This window comes from Python bivittatus, unplaced genomic scaffold (genome assembly GCF_059951505.1).
Source record: "Python bivittatus isolate LINGU-HERP-01145 unplaced genomic scaffold, Pbiv_v1 ctg000090_np1212, whole genome shotgun sequence".
In the NCBI taxonomy this organism is placed as follows: Eukaryota; Metazoa; Chordata; class Lepidosauria; order Squamata; family Pythonidae; genus Python; species Python bivittatus.
The window spans coordinates 2,952,660-2,966,393 of record NW_028277046.1 but is presented as its reverse complement, the minus strand read 5'-3'; the positions used below and the strand labels follow the sequence as shown (position 1 = coordinate 2,966,393).

Below are 13,734 nucleotides of genomic sequence, written 5' to 3'. Positions count from 1 at the left end.
AGGTTGGGTCTTCCCAACATGTTGGGGTGGGATAGTTTCAATCCAATGTGTTGTGGAAACTCAGCCATTGTATGAACCATTACAATAACCCATAAAATCCTTTATTTGTTTGAGCATCACGTTATGTGAATACAGGAATTAATCTGGATCTAGAGTCGAGTGTGTCTGGTCTACCCATCCATTAAATTAGATCCCTGGCAAACTCACTTGCACTTAATTCAGTTAAACTATCTGTGACCAATTTATTTCATTGATTCCAACAGTATCTAAATTCAGCCAGCTTTGTCTGGAGGTAAACCAAGAGCTTGTCACTGTGCTCTGGGAGAATAATTTGAATGTCCCTCATATGTAAGAATCAAGAGATTTGGCTTTGCAAGCATCTTAGGTGAAGTCTTAATGTTCTTTTTTTCTTTTTCTTTTTGGTATACATAATACATACTTTTGTTCTGTTTTGGTCTGCGTAGGTTTATGAAAGTCATACATAGCCATTTATTACCCAATGCTGTAATTTACTGCTCCCTGTTCCAGAACCAAAGCTGGCCAAAAAGACAAGTCAGTTTCAGGCAAAGTCAGCAGAGAGATACATAGGTTTCCAGTGTTACAGAACGTCTCAGTTTCAGTAGAAGAGCATGTGTGGTGTAAGCTGGCTGCATTCCCAGGATTTGAGATGGGGTTACAGAACTGAAACTGGATTTGTGAGGGGAGTCACAGGTCAACAGGGTTGCAAAGGAGCATGTGGCCTAGATTAAAACCAACCATTGGCCAAGACAAGAAAAAGGTGAAGCAATGGGAAATGTTTGAGGATGCAGATCTGTTCTTTTGCTCAGATGCCCCTTGGCTTAACCTATTACAACCATCTTATTGCCTTTGAGCTCCCAGGGATGGCTGCGACTTCAGAAGGAGTCATCTAATTTTCCCTTCTTTTGAGAGCCACAAATAAGATCCTGGAGCTAGAATCCCATCTAATCCCATAACACTCACTTTCCATCTAACCCGCCTTGCTGAGCAGGCAAAAGGAAGAAAGGAAAAATAGAAGTAAAAAATCAATAGTGCCAGATTTGTTACTTCTATTTTTGTAGAAGGCTCAGTTAACAGCTGGAATATTCCTGCCTTCTGATTCCCGCCTACTTGCCTAACTCAGTTAACAGCTGGAATATTCCTGAGCACTGATGATGTTACCTAGTCGGATAATGAAATGCTTGCAAGCAAACAACCAAGCTCAGAGAGCACCGAGGACTCCACAGTTCAACCTTGAGCTACAGATATTCTCTTCTATTATTCCTGCCTAGCTTGATGGACATATCTGAATAGAAGACCAGTAACGCAGAGCATGTAAGCAAGCATCTGTCACCAGCAAATACCACGAAGGCTAGAGATTAAAGGAGATCTAAGTCTCCTGTTCTGAGATGGTGCTATCATAAAACAGCATGAAATGTTTGAGAGGTGGCCAGGTATAAATTCTGCACTGCAATTCTCACTCATTCAAGAACTGTCAACTATCATATGTGGCTACCCACTTCTGGAATATGATTATTTCTACATCGTTGTGTTCATCCTTGTCTCAGTGGGAACGTTACTCAGCAGATTTTGGCAATCTTGCTTGAGAGCTTGCCAAAATCTCATGATCTGGGGGGGGGGGCACATATCTGAGCATTGTGTAAAAGATTTTCTGCCCTTTATTCTGTCTTCATTAAATTCACCAGGGAAAAGACAAAATAGAAATAAGAACAGGTTTGGTTTCAAGCCTTTAACTGAGTCCAGTGTGGATGACTTAAAACACATGTAGGCATTTCTGGCAAAGGAATTAGTTCTGAATAAATTAATGTTGAGAAACATTGTCCCGGCAATGGAATGGATCCCATGTAGAAAAGAAATCGGAACAGCAAAGCAAAGACAAGAGCAGGACGTCGTGTCCTGGAGAAGGGCACAGCTATCTGACTGAAACTCCTAGCAGGAGCAAGGATATTTTGTCACTGGTCCCACATCTTGCATTCCTGATCCAGGACATCATATTCCAAAGGGCGTTGTTTTTTCTAAAACAAATCATTAACTTACATGGAAGGGAAGGGTCATCTCATAAGGTCACTGAAAAGTCTGGGTGTGTGTTTTTATACATACTTTTCCTTCTTAATTTTCCATGTGTGTGTATGTACACATATGTGAAAGAAAGAAAAATGGGGTCATGATGTTTCTCATTGTGAGTCACGCCATTTCTACGAGGATTATTGGGAGGAACCGTTGGCTGCTCTGTAATGCTCAATCTCCCTACCTGAGGTCAAGATATATTATTTTTTTCTTGGTTTTCTAATGGAATGGCTTGATCATGACCTACTTGCTGGTCTGCTAAAATGCCACATGGAGTTGTCCATGAACATCAATAGTTTCGGACCCCACCTTGGAGGTCAAGGAGCTGCAGCGCAGGATGCAAAAGAGCAACTGCATCATCTTTTCAAATAGAGAATGCCATCAAATCCAGCAGCTTTCAATTATGGAAGACAAAAAAAAAAAGGCAAAAGGTCACCTTACTTGGCTGTACCGCCCCCCACTGTTAATCGAACCAAAATTGACATCTAGCAGAACATTTTGAGAACTATTTCCTCATCTCCAGAACTTCAGCCCATGTCAAAAGGCAAGCTGTTCTCGTGCTATTTTGCCTTAACTAGACTGACAAAATGCTAAATGCCCATTTCACCTCTGGGTCTCCTCCACAGCATCATCCAAATTTCCCCCCTCTGACTAAACTCTTCCTTCTGGTTGCACAACTGCCGCCTTTACAGTGGTTTTCTGTTCCTCAAGACTAGAAATGGCCCATGAGCTCAGCTGATAAATACACTAAGATCACCTCATTCTCCATCGGTGTTTACCCCTGAGCCAGTGATCATCAGTGGACAGGAATAGAAAAAAAGAAACACTATGATCAACCTTCCTGTTCCTTCCAACGTAATGAACATGTAATTAAGTACAGAGAAATGGAAGGACCATCCATTTGTTTTAAGAAAATAATATTTTGTACTTTATTTTTTTGTTCCCTCTATTCCATTGCCTCTTTTCCTTTGAACTCAGGAGTTAACTTGTAGACCTTTGCTGTGCCTGCAGGAGGAGGCCAGGTTCAGTCTCAAGGTCTTCTGCTAAAAGAGCCATGTAACAGTTGATGACAAATATTGTGGCAGGGAGAGAGAATCTTGGGCTGGAGGGCCCCATGGTATAATTCTAACTTAAGGAAGGTCCTTAAGTTAATATGGAATGGACAAGAGATCAGTTATAGAAGGAATAAGAATTCAGTGAGAGACAACGGAAGAAATTAATAACGGACAGGGACAATCATAGCTCAGTTCATGCAAAAGATTTGCATTCAAAGCGTCCAAGATTAATCTCCCCTGTGTCTACATTAGAGCAGGCATCAGGAAGCTCTGATGCGCAGGCCAGATATGCCCCATGGTGGACTTCCCCATTCAGACCACCTATCTTATTCTATCCTTGTCTTTTTCCCATGCATTCATTCATTATCTGAACCACTTCTATGTGGCAGATTGCCAGTGGCGTTCGATTTGTCACAAAGGGCCCAAAAAAACAGAGGGAAAGACTATCTCGTCAGCTCTCCATATGGACCATGGATATGTAAGTGGAGGATGTGTGTAATCTAGAGAAATGGCTTGTGGCTATATGAAACCCTTACTGTGTTTGACTAGAGTCAATGTGGCTATCAAGTCAAAATGTTTCCCCACTTCTGATAAGAGGAATGGGTATTGCCTTCCTGTCTGTCATGGAAACATCAGCATCCTGGGGATGACGACGCTCTTTTTGCCCGTCCTCTTCCACATGTCAAACCTATTTGTACGCTTTAAAAACCAAGAGTGCCTCACTGCATCTAGCAAAATGCAAATACAAAGAAAAGCTGAACTATTGGCATTCTTAAGTGAATAACTAATAATGTCTCCGTTAATTCACTTGGTATTGGCCAGTTCAATACAAATCAGTCAGAACTGTGATTCTTGAAATAACGTCTTGACAGAAATGGCTCTGCCATGGCCTCCCTAGTTCTTTTAATGTTTTCAGTGTTAAAAAACATATAGAAAATGTCTGTTTTTTAAGACAACAGATTTAGAACTGTGATTTTGAAGGAAAAATACTTAAAAGTAGTATAGATTCACATGCACATTTTCAGGCAGATCATTTACAATGGAAAAAAGGAGAAATATAAATTCATGTGAAATGGACCTCTGCATGCACTTACGCAAACATGACATCGACCAGGAAATACACTGATTTGCCTTTCACTAAACCAAGGTAGCCCTTCTCTCCAGTGGTGGTTTTCCTCATGGTTTTAAATGAATAAAAAGCAATGGTCAGTGGAAAAAAAAACATGCTTAGACAAAGGCTCTGCCCACATCCCTGGGTTGCACCCAACAAAAATATCCCAATGTTTTCAGACCTGCTTGATAATTATGGTCCATCACTTTGTTTTGTTTTGGTCTTTGGATATAATTATTATGAACGGTGGCTAGGGGGGAGAGGTCATTTGATCCAAGGATTTGATCAAGGTATGCTTATAAAGGGAGATGGTTCCAGAAAAATTGCACAAAACCAGTCTTCCAGCAGCTGAACAAGATTCGTTTTACACAGATCTACCCCAGAGATGAAGCATGTTGTCATCTCCATGCTGGTTTTGGCTTGCGGTAAGCAATTCCTCTGACATTCTTTTGAGAGTGGAGTTGTATGTTCTTTTTAGAATGTCTCTTGTTAAAAAATTGAGTTCTGAGAGATGTGGAGAGATTTTCCCATGTTGTGTTTCATTTGGTGATTTCAACTGTATCCTAATATGACAGGAGGTACTGTTTGTTTCCCAAAAAGCTTCAAAGAATGGAAGGACAGTGACCCTCACTCTGAGTTGGCTCCATCATTAAGCCAGATTGGAGAGAGGGCATTGCTTCAAGCCATCATCTTGAAACATGCTGGGAAGGGAAAATGAATACACCTTAACTCTGAAGGCAGAGAAGAGACTATATGGCCTTCTGACTCCTTTCAAGCCCTTCGCACTTCCCTAAAATGAACAATTCCTTTTTCAGGATTGGCTCTTGTGACCAGCACAGCCACTCAGTTCAATGAGATGATCCAGCTCAGCACCGTCACCTACAACCTGGCTAACTTCACCAACTATGGGTGCCACTGTGGAGCAGGGACTCAAGGCTTTCCTGTAGATGCCATTGATAGGTGAGGGGTACCTGCATTTCTCATCTAAATGCGGAGTGTATCAACCTTTGCCTAAAATCCAGAGGGCATCAGGATTTCAGGCTGAGAAGGATATGTGCAAAAAGTGTGTGTTGGTCAAGGCCTGCGTATGGGACATGTGGAGCCTTCCAAGGACTGCCCTGGAGTGGGAGAAGCGGGAAAGTGGGTGTAATCAGAGCGGACTTGTCTAGAGCAACACCCCTATTTTTCTTGAACTCCATCTACTGTTTTTAGGAACTGCATTCATACACATTTAACTTGACTATTAATTAGCCCATTTTCTAGCTTTACACAAAGCACTGCGCCATCTGTGAAGGGAGCTGACACCAAGAAGAGCTGTTTTTCAGTGGAAGTTCCAGTGCTTTGTAATAGCTCCTGAGGGAGATCAAACCAAACCCCTCCCTGATGGCTTTCAGAAGGATGTTAAAAAACTTCGTTCTTTTGGGGAGTCATCCAGCTAAGTTCATGACTTGTACCATCTGTGATTCTTTTTACTCTTTTATTTTTTGCCTTCCTCTCTTTTCAGCTGTTGTTCATAGGGTTTGTTGGTTTATGACTTTATGACCTAGATATTTAATTTTTTTTATTAGATGCACTGTGGATGTTTCAATTAACATTTTCATATCATGTAGGCTGCTGAGACTCTTCAAATTGCAGCAGGATATAAATGTAATAAATGAACTAACAAAATAACTAACCGCGTTTGCACAACATGCAAACCCACCCAAAAATAAAGTTACCAAGATTAAAGCTAAACAAGCTTCATGTTTTTGTGCATGCATCTAATTTCTTTTCTTGATAGAATACATTATATTGTGCCAACAAAAGTGCCTCCACCCCATATTTATCCAGACTTAAAATTAGTGTGTTTATCATGCTTACCAAAAACTGTCAGCAGATAAAGAAGGAGCCTCTGGATGAATTACGTATCCAGGTCCAAAGTAGGAATGATCTACTGATTTCAGACATTTCCTTTCTGGTGTGGCATCTACACGAAACAGGCACAGTCTCACAAGCAGCTCACTTGCCAGAATGAGTTACCAGCCCTGCAAAAACAGCCAATCACTGGTTGGCAGATACAGGTAGGTCTGCATTCATCCCGCAGCAGCCCCCCTGCAAAGCAACGGAGAACTCTGCCAGCCACCTCCCTCACCTGTATGCCATACCTATTACCTTCAGCTGCATTGAGCTTTAGGACAAGTGCAAGTAGGTTAGTACATCTGCTGCTGATCCCCTTCAATCTCCTCATCTCAACTCTTAGAAATTCTTCTGTTGCAAGGCACTGTGGGCAAAAATGGTGGCCATGATTTGGGGGGGGGGGGTGCAGCATGTTTTGTAGCCACTGCTATTTTTGTTTTTCTAGTTAACCTATAAAAACTTCCCTAAACCCTAACAGGACTAACAGAGCATCTCAATAAGTTTGTTCTGCAATGGGAGGAGGAAATGCAACTGAATGTGTGGGAGGGTGAATTGCACTCACTCTTACCTCACTTCATTTCAGTAGAATATTATGTTTATTCTAGCCTCACATTTTGGACAGGAGGGCCCTTGATCAAAATGGTTGTGGCCCTAGAGTATCAGAACTGCATCCTGCGAAAACAAAACTGGAGACCTTAAATAAGTGCTACTTGAAGGTGCTTGATGTTTTCATTTATCACTTCTGAAATGTTCGGGTAAGAATATACATGTGCATTTTCTTTCTCTACCCAAAGGTGTTGCCACAGCCATGACTGTTGCTACAACAAGGCAGAGATGTACGGCTGCAACCCCAAAGTCCACACCTACAGGTTCTACGCCCAGAGAGACAAAATCAAATGCGGTGAGTTAAGGAGAGGCTGAACCAGGGAACTGGATAGAAGTAGCGGCCCACATAAAGAATCATCTCACGGGATCAAAGTGGAGGGAGAAGGTCCAACCAAGCAAGCTGTTCTGTAGCTGAGCCACTTGATTGCTTGCATTTAGCTTTGCGCAATATGGGAACTCAGCCATTAATGTTCGTAAGCTATCGTTTATGGTGTAGCATGGCAACTATGGCCTCTATGACCCAGGCCATGATGGCTTGTTAAAACAAAACACAATTCAGTGCAGAAGCTGACACATTTGCAGCTACTCTTTTTACTTGGGTTAAACTTTGGAAGAGGGATGTGGCCTCTGTGGGCTGCAAGGGGAGATACACCCAAGATTTCATACGCCCCTTTCTCTGAGGCAAAAGAAAACAAAATCAGATAAGCCACGCCAGCAATTGTATTCGTCTGCCAAAACCAGGCTGAGCAACCTTTAGTTTACCATCATATGTGGACTTAGCCACGGTCTTCCCTCTCTGCAGTCAAATCAAGGGATCATTGTGAGAAAATGGTGTGTGAGTGTGACCAGAAAGCTGCCAGTTGCTTCCAGAAACATCTTTTCACCTACAACCCTCAGTTCAAAAATCACCCAGTGGCCAACTGCAGGGCCCAACGACCATTTTGTTGAAGCATGCTTCTTTCAGGTGGTGGAACCAACTGCTGTCTCTGCCTCTATGGGAATTCTGTCTGCTTTTTCAGTCATTTGTCTGCAAAATGGAAACGCATGGGGAGACCAAAACTCTCTTTGTAAGAAATAAGAAAAGCCAACGATATATGTATTAAAGTAGGGCAAAATAAATATATCATCAGTCTTTCCTCTTGTTCTTCAGTGCACAATTTAGTTTGGCTTAAAAGCATCTGGTGCATTACGTTTGGATGGAAAATCACATACACACTAGAAAACATGCATCTGTTAGAACTGGGCATAAAATGGATGCGTACACATTTTCAGGCAGATTTTGTTGGCTTGGCGCTGGTGCCAAAACAGACTGAATCCGACGTGGGGTTGGGAAAATGAGAAACTGAGCCAAACCAAAACTGACAGTGTATAATTAGCCTGGTTGGCATTGAATGCCTGTTTTCTCATAAATAAAAGGATTCAAAAACCAAACTAACGGTCAAGGCTTGGGTCTGCCGAAAACCCATATTGTCACACGTGAAATAATGGAAACTACAGAATAGTAATATGATCTAATATAATAATACACACACATATACACAAATGAGTGCAACCCATATCACATCACATCTCTTTAGCTCATGGGTAGACCCCTACTTGCAAGTTTAGAAATGATGAAGAGACAAATGTAAGGAAAAAGGCTATGCGTACATCCGTTGCAGTGTGCGTTTCTATGTATGGACAATTTTAAAGCATCAAACAGCATTTGCTCTGAATCCTTAGAAGTCTGCAGTTAATCCGTCCCCAACATGTAATTTAATAGCATTACTAAGAAAGCAGAAGTACAAACATTTCAAAGGAAAACATTTTGGCTTCTTAACCTTAGGACACAAAGTACTTGTTCTAGCTTACAAAGCCAAAAAAAAAAAATTACCAGCTGGCTTCCAAGCCATAAACCTGTTCCCAGTAAATCTTATCCTATAAAATACAGCATGACATAATTTCTCACCAGCTTAAAAGAGGTCCAAACCAGAAAAAGTGACAAGGAAAGCATTATTGGTTTTACTGGAAGAAAAATCTCTTCCAAGTTTATTTATACTCTTGTAAATAAGGCATTGCTGTCCATCCCTCCCACTCTCCCATCACAAGATTTAAAAATACTTATATTTTGCTTGGAGATATATTACATTTTCAGCATATAAACAAGGACTTCTATACACACTCAAAAATTAAGCACGTTCAAGAGGAGGTCTGTACCCGTACAAACTCTTCCCTATAAATTTGTTTAAAAAACATACACGCAAAATAACAAAACCATAAAACAATATGAGTTAAAAAAAAAAAAAAAAGTTGCCATCAATTCTTGCTGTCTAAAAAAAGAGAGGGAGGAACAAGAGAACATCAGAAATATTATAAAATATATTAGCAAGCAACGGAGCGGCTATGGTACATTTACTAGATCGTGACAAAGAGAGCCGGCCAGCCGTCTCAATTTCCCACAATACCCCGGAGCGACGTCAACTGTTCTGGAGTGTAACTGAAATTCAAATCCCCATCATAATCGAAGTTCAAATTTCATCAAGAGAGGTTCCATTTTGCCAAGGCCATCAGCAAATGAGTTAGGTTCTGGAAGATGTTGCTTTCAGTTTCTCTTTCCAGTTTTTAAAAAGAAAGAAACTTGGTAATTACTTAATCTGCAGACAGTATCTCTGGGACTAAGTTCTCATCGACCAAGAGTCACTACAACACGTCAGCAAGAAATGTGAGCTGCGAAGCAGGAAGATCCAGCTTTTAAATTCCATGTCCACCAACAAATTTCTTCCTACCATACCCTCTCCATCCATCACCTGGCAAGTTCCTAGGTTTACCTTTAAAATAAATTTCCCGGTGGAAGTGGAGCAAAATTTCAGTGAAGTTCGCGCTGGATTCTTATTTCTGAGCAGAGGATGTGGCCAGCTAAGTCTTACCACCATTTTAATTTCCCACAATGCCTCACACTGACACCAGGTTAGGGGCATTAAGGGAAGTGAAAGGTGGTGGTGTCTGATGAGGTCAAGAGGGAAAAAAATGAAGGGGTGGGGAGGAAAAGCAGGACACATATTTGAAGGTACCAAGAGCCCACGGCAGTCCTGGGTTCAGGGCAATCCAGGCTTCAGCCTACCTCTAGTCCAAAGCAGTAGAGATGGCACCCAAAGCACCTCTCTGGGAACAAAATGGACCATTATGGGCTTTCTGAACAGTGAAGACTTCTAAGCACTTCACAAAAATATAATAGTAAGGTTATTTTCTCCTATAGGGAGAAGCTTTTTCAAGTCCAACGTTTGATCACTGAAAGAAAAGTGGGGCGGGGGGGGGAAGGACAAGAGATTGTCTGGATTGTGCTTCATGCTAAACCATGATGCAGCTGACCTTGGAAGTGTGTCCCAGAAAACCGTATTTTATTTAATCAGCTGCAGTGAAACCATAGTTTAGTACACTTGACGAGCCAAGACATAATAGATGGGAATGATCCTTTCCAATCTGACGGTGGCACACAGCCATCCTAGCCTTTCTGCCGTACGCTTGCAACTGGCTCCCAGCCACCAGCGGCTAGTGAAGAAGATTCCCTGGCTAGCAAGGAGGAAAACTGTAGAAAAACCCCAGCCTCTCTTTTTGATGATCCATTTCTGTGGCTCATAATTTTGGCAGATGTATTCGCAAGGCAGGGCCATATTATTCAGAAAGTCTAGGGATGGGAAAAACTCCTTTGGAGAGGTGTGTAGAAACTGGTATCAGATTTGGAGGGTGGGCGGAGACTCCGCATCTCAGGTGGACCCAGTTCTTCACCAACTTGTCCCTCCTTGTTTTTCTCTGTGTCATGCAGGCCCCCTCCTCTTGGTTACTGTTTTGAGTTGAAATGAGCCCATTACCACCAGAAGGAAAGCAGACACTGGAGGAGAAAGCTATTGGTAAGAAGGGTGGAAATGAAGGCTACGGCGGTTGAGTTTTTCTGGGTTGTTGGATGCCATGTGAGAAAAGTCTCGGAAGATGTCAAGGTAAGTGGCATCTCCTGCGGGAGAAAGAAAAACACAACACTTGCATTGATCACACCCGTTTAAGGAGAAGGTGGGATTTCTTGCCCTTTTGTTTTCCTCCTAGAAAATACCTAACCTCAGTTAAGATCAGTTTCTTGGGAGAAGATGGGTAGAATGCCTGAGAGTGCTGACCATGTTCACACATTCCATTAAGCCACGGTTTAGTACAGAAACCACGTTGACTGGGTTCGTGCAACATGCTAAGCTGTAAACAGTGGCTTGTAAATCCCTCTGGCTGAGTTTGCATGACATGGTACCTAGGACTAACGATCAGTGGTATTAATTTTCTGGATTGGCCTGTCACACAAGCTGCACGGGTTACATTTCTGCCAAAAAAAAAAAAGGGCTCTTGCATGGCACACTAGTTTCTGTTTCAGGGTGTCAACAGAACCCAATCATTTTGGGTGGAAAAGGTGGAAGTTACAGGCAGCAGAAAAGCATGTTTTGCTCGATAATAACATGCGCATGCAAATTATCCTGAAGGCAAGACCAAAACTCATGTACTGTAGAAACACACAGAGCCTGAAGTCACTTCCTGAAGCAGCTGTCCAGGGAAGTTCTCCAGGGATCCCAACATCTCTTCTTGGCTCCCATTTCCTCCTGAATTTTGACCAAAAGGGAATTTCAAGCATTAATTCCCAAACTGAGGGATGCCTGTATCTCCCACAGCATTCTGTTGCAGTTTTTTCCACTTTGAAATCTCCCAGTTAAGGTTTTTATCAGTGATTCATGTGTCCAGAGTGTTCAAACACTGCAAAAGGGAAAGCAAACTTTGATACAGGTATATTTGTGTGTATAAGTTCTTTTGGGCCATCTGTTACTCATGTGTTACTCTTTAACATGTTAGCAAAATGTTTCATACAAAACAGCTTGTTACAATTGTCCAGATGATTAACAGCCAGAATTTTCTATAAAATTTGGAAATGGAAAGCGAGCAGCAATCGTAAGAAACTGCTTTCAGGTTGGAAACAAGATCAAATGATTTGGAAGTGCCAAATCTCAGAATTTTTGAAAAACTGGAAAGCATTAAAAATGTCAGCTGTCAGGATCTCTGGTTGCATCGTGAACTTAGCTAGACTCTGCTTCCAAAGAGGTATTAACTCTTCCTCTTTCTTTATATCCGGATCAGTTTCAGTTAATTTTCTAAAAGGACAAGCCAGTGGTTTACACATCACAACCTGTTCTGTGAGTATAGTTTGGAGCAGAAATTCCAATGGTTGGAAATTGCCAGATTTGAGCAGGCCTGCAATGACCCATTTGGGGTATGAGGAAGCGAGAGAGAAGCACATGGAATAGACTGATGTGTTTGAAAGTTTTTAAGAGGCGAAGAGCAGCTAGAACCATGAAGGAAATAGCCCGTGCCCTTTGTAGTTTATGCATCAAGGAAATTAGATTGGAAGAGAAATAGATAATTAAGAGAAGAGATCCTTATACTAAATGTTAGAAACAGGCAGGGTGCAGAGAAAGCTAAATTTATCTCCTTTCTTTTATCTCCACCCAATGATCAGCAGGAAGCTTTGCATAGTTGAAAATCCTCATCCTCATCCTTACAATCCTCATCCTTAATCCTGGCTCTAGGAATCACCGCCAATTCTTTCCACTTAATCTTTACGCCACAAGAGCCACTCGTTCTGTTATTTTCAAGTAACCATAGTGTGAGCTTAGGTTTGCACCTAAGTTGAAGGGGTTATGCGGTGTCTTGGCGCATGATTCCGTTTGCTGCTAATCAAGTAGGCAGAGACCCTTTCCACATTCTCCCCAGGAAGTTGTCCTGAAGTTATTTCCATCTGGGTAATGCTGCTTCCTAGGCTGAGTGAAAGCAGGCAGGGCAAGTCCGTATTCCTAGCCTTAGCATTTGTAAGGGCCATGCATTAAACTGGGATATTTGTCGCAGCTGCCAACGGAGCAGGGGGACATTCTTGTTTGGTCGCTTGTTTGGTTGAAAACATTTCCTCGAGAGGCACGCACAGGCTTTGTTAAGGGGCTTCTGACGGCTGGTTCCTGCTAGCTGCCGGAGTCTTTGGAGAAACCTAAAGCGAAAACATTTCTGCTTGGAACACAGGTAGCAGCTGAGCAGAAGAGCGTTTGCAGCAGGCTCACTTTTGGAAGCAAAAACATCTGCACCTCGTTGCCTCTACCTCTCCCACAGCTCCTAAATCTGCCACGGCTCTCAGCTGCAGTCCTTACGCCATATTAGGGGACCATTTCTCTCTCCCAAGCCATCCTTTTGATCTTCCTAGAGAGAAAACAGCAATCAAAAATCTTTTGTTCGCCTGGATGATAACCAGCTGTTCCAACTCTCTGCTTGAGTTTTGACTCCCATCTCCCAGCTCATCCTAGCTCTGAGCTTTCAGTTCGACACTGGTTTAGCCTCATCCTGATTGCTATCTGCAGCTTGCTTGCAAATGAGTGTTTCTGCCTCAATTGTCTTACCCCTCGGGAAGCCAAGAGCCCAAGCCGGCATGACAAAAAGGCAGAAGAGACTAAACCGGTATTCCCCCCTACACACACTTTTTTTTCTCTCCACACTTTGAAGTTGTGCCCCCATCGTGCCCACACAGCCGATCCCCCAGAGTATAAGGCTGGTATGTACTTCTCAGATGGCAGGAGGCACGTTTTAGCCAACAGTCCAACCTTTTGACCTAGCGTCCCTTTTGGAAAGCAGCCATAACTACCTGTGGGGGAACTGAGCCAGGCGAGACACGCTGTTGGTCACGCAGCAGTCCTGCAAGGTGCCACCATGCTTGCTTTCGGAAGATAACAGCTCCAGAAGATTTAAGAACATTTCCCGAGAACGTCATCTGAAACTCCACCTAGTTTTGGAATGTTATTGCAGCCAATTCCAGGCTAAACAATTCCTTTTTCATAGAACGGAAAGGCCCTTGAGTATGGCTCTGTGCAGTTTTCTTAGCAGCACTGATCTGTTTTGCTGTTGCTGTTTCTGGGGTGTTTTCTGGACTTCCCAGTC

At 42.4% G+C, this 13,734-nt stretch overlaps 2 protein-coding genes across 4 annotated transcripts in view; one reads left to right on the top strand and one right to left on the bottom strand.

Moving 5' to 3' along the window:
- The first annotated feature begins 4,512 nt into the window (after positions 1-4,512).
- Positions 4,513-8,025, top strand: LOC103049233 (phospholipase A2 homolog otoconin-22-like). The gene is made up of 4 exons (XM_007426250.4): positions 4,513-4,676; positions 5,067-5,211; positions 6,942-7,048; positions 7,556-8,025. Exons 1-4 carry the CDS (start codon positions 4,637-4,639, stop codon positions 7,699-7,701), a joined length of 438 nt encoding a protein of 145 aa, XP_007426312.4. The 5' UTR covers positions 4,513-4,636; the 3' UTR covers positions 7,702-8,025.
- A 251-nt stretch (positions 8,026-8,276) lies between these two features.
- Positions 8,277-13,734, bottom strand: part of ACAP3 (ArfGAP with coiled-coil, ankyrin repeat and PH domains 3) — a 77,672-nt gene continuing 72,214 nt past the window's right edge. For 2 of the 3 annotated variants that reach the window (XM_088136746.1, XM_088136745.1), the window contains exon 26: positions 8,277-10,741. In XM_088136746.1, the coding sequence (XP_087992872.1) occupies positions 10,635-10,741 (107 nt within the window). In that variant the 3' untranslated portion in view covers positions 8,277-10,634. The remainder of the gene's footprint in view (positions 10,742-13,734) is intronic. The other variant, XM_088136744.1, reaches the window with a different exon arrangement.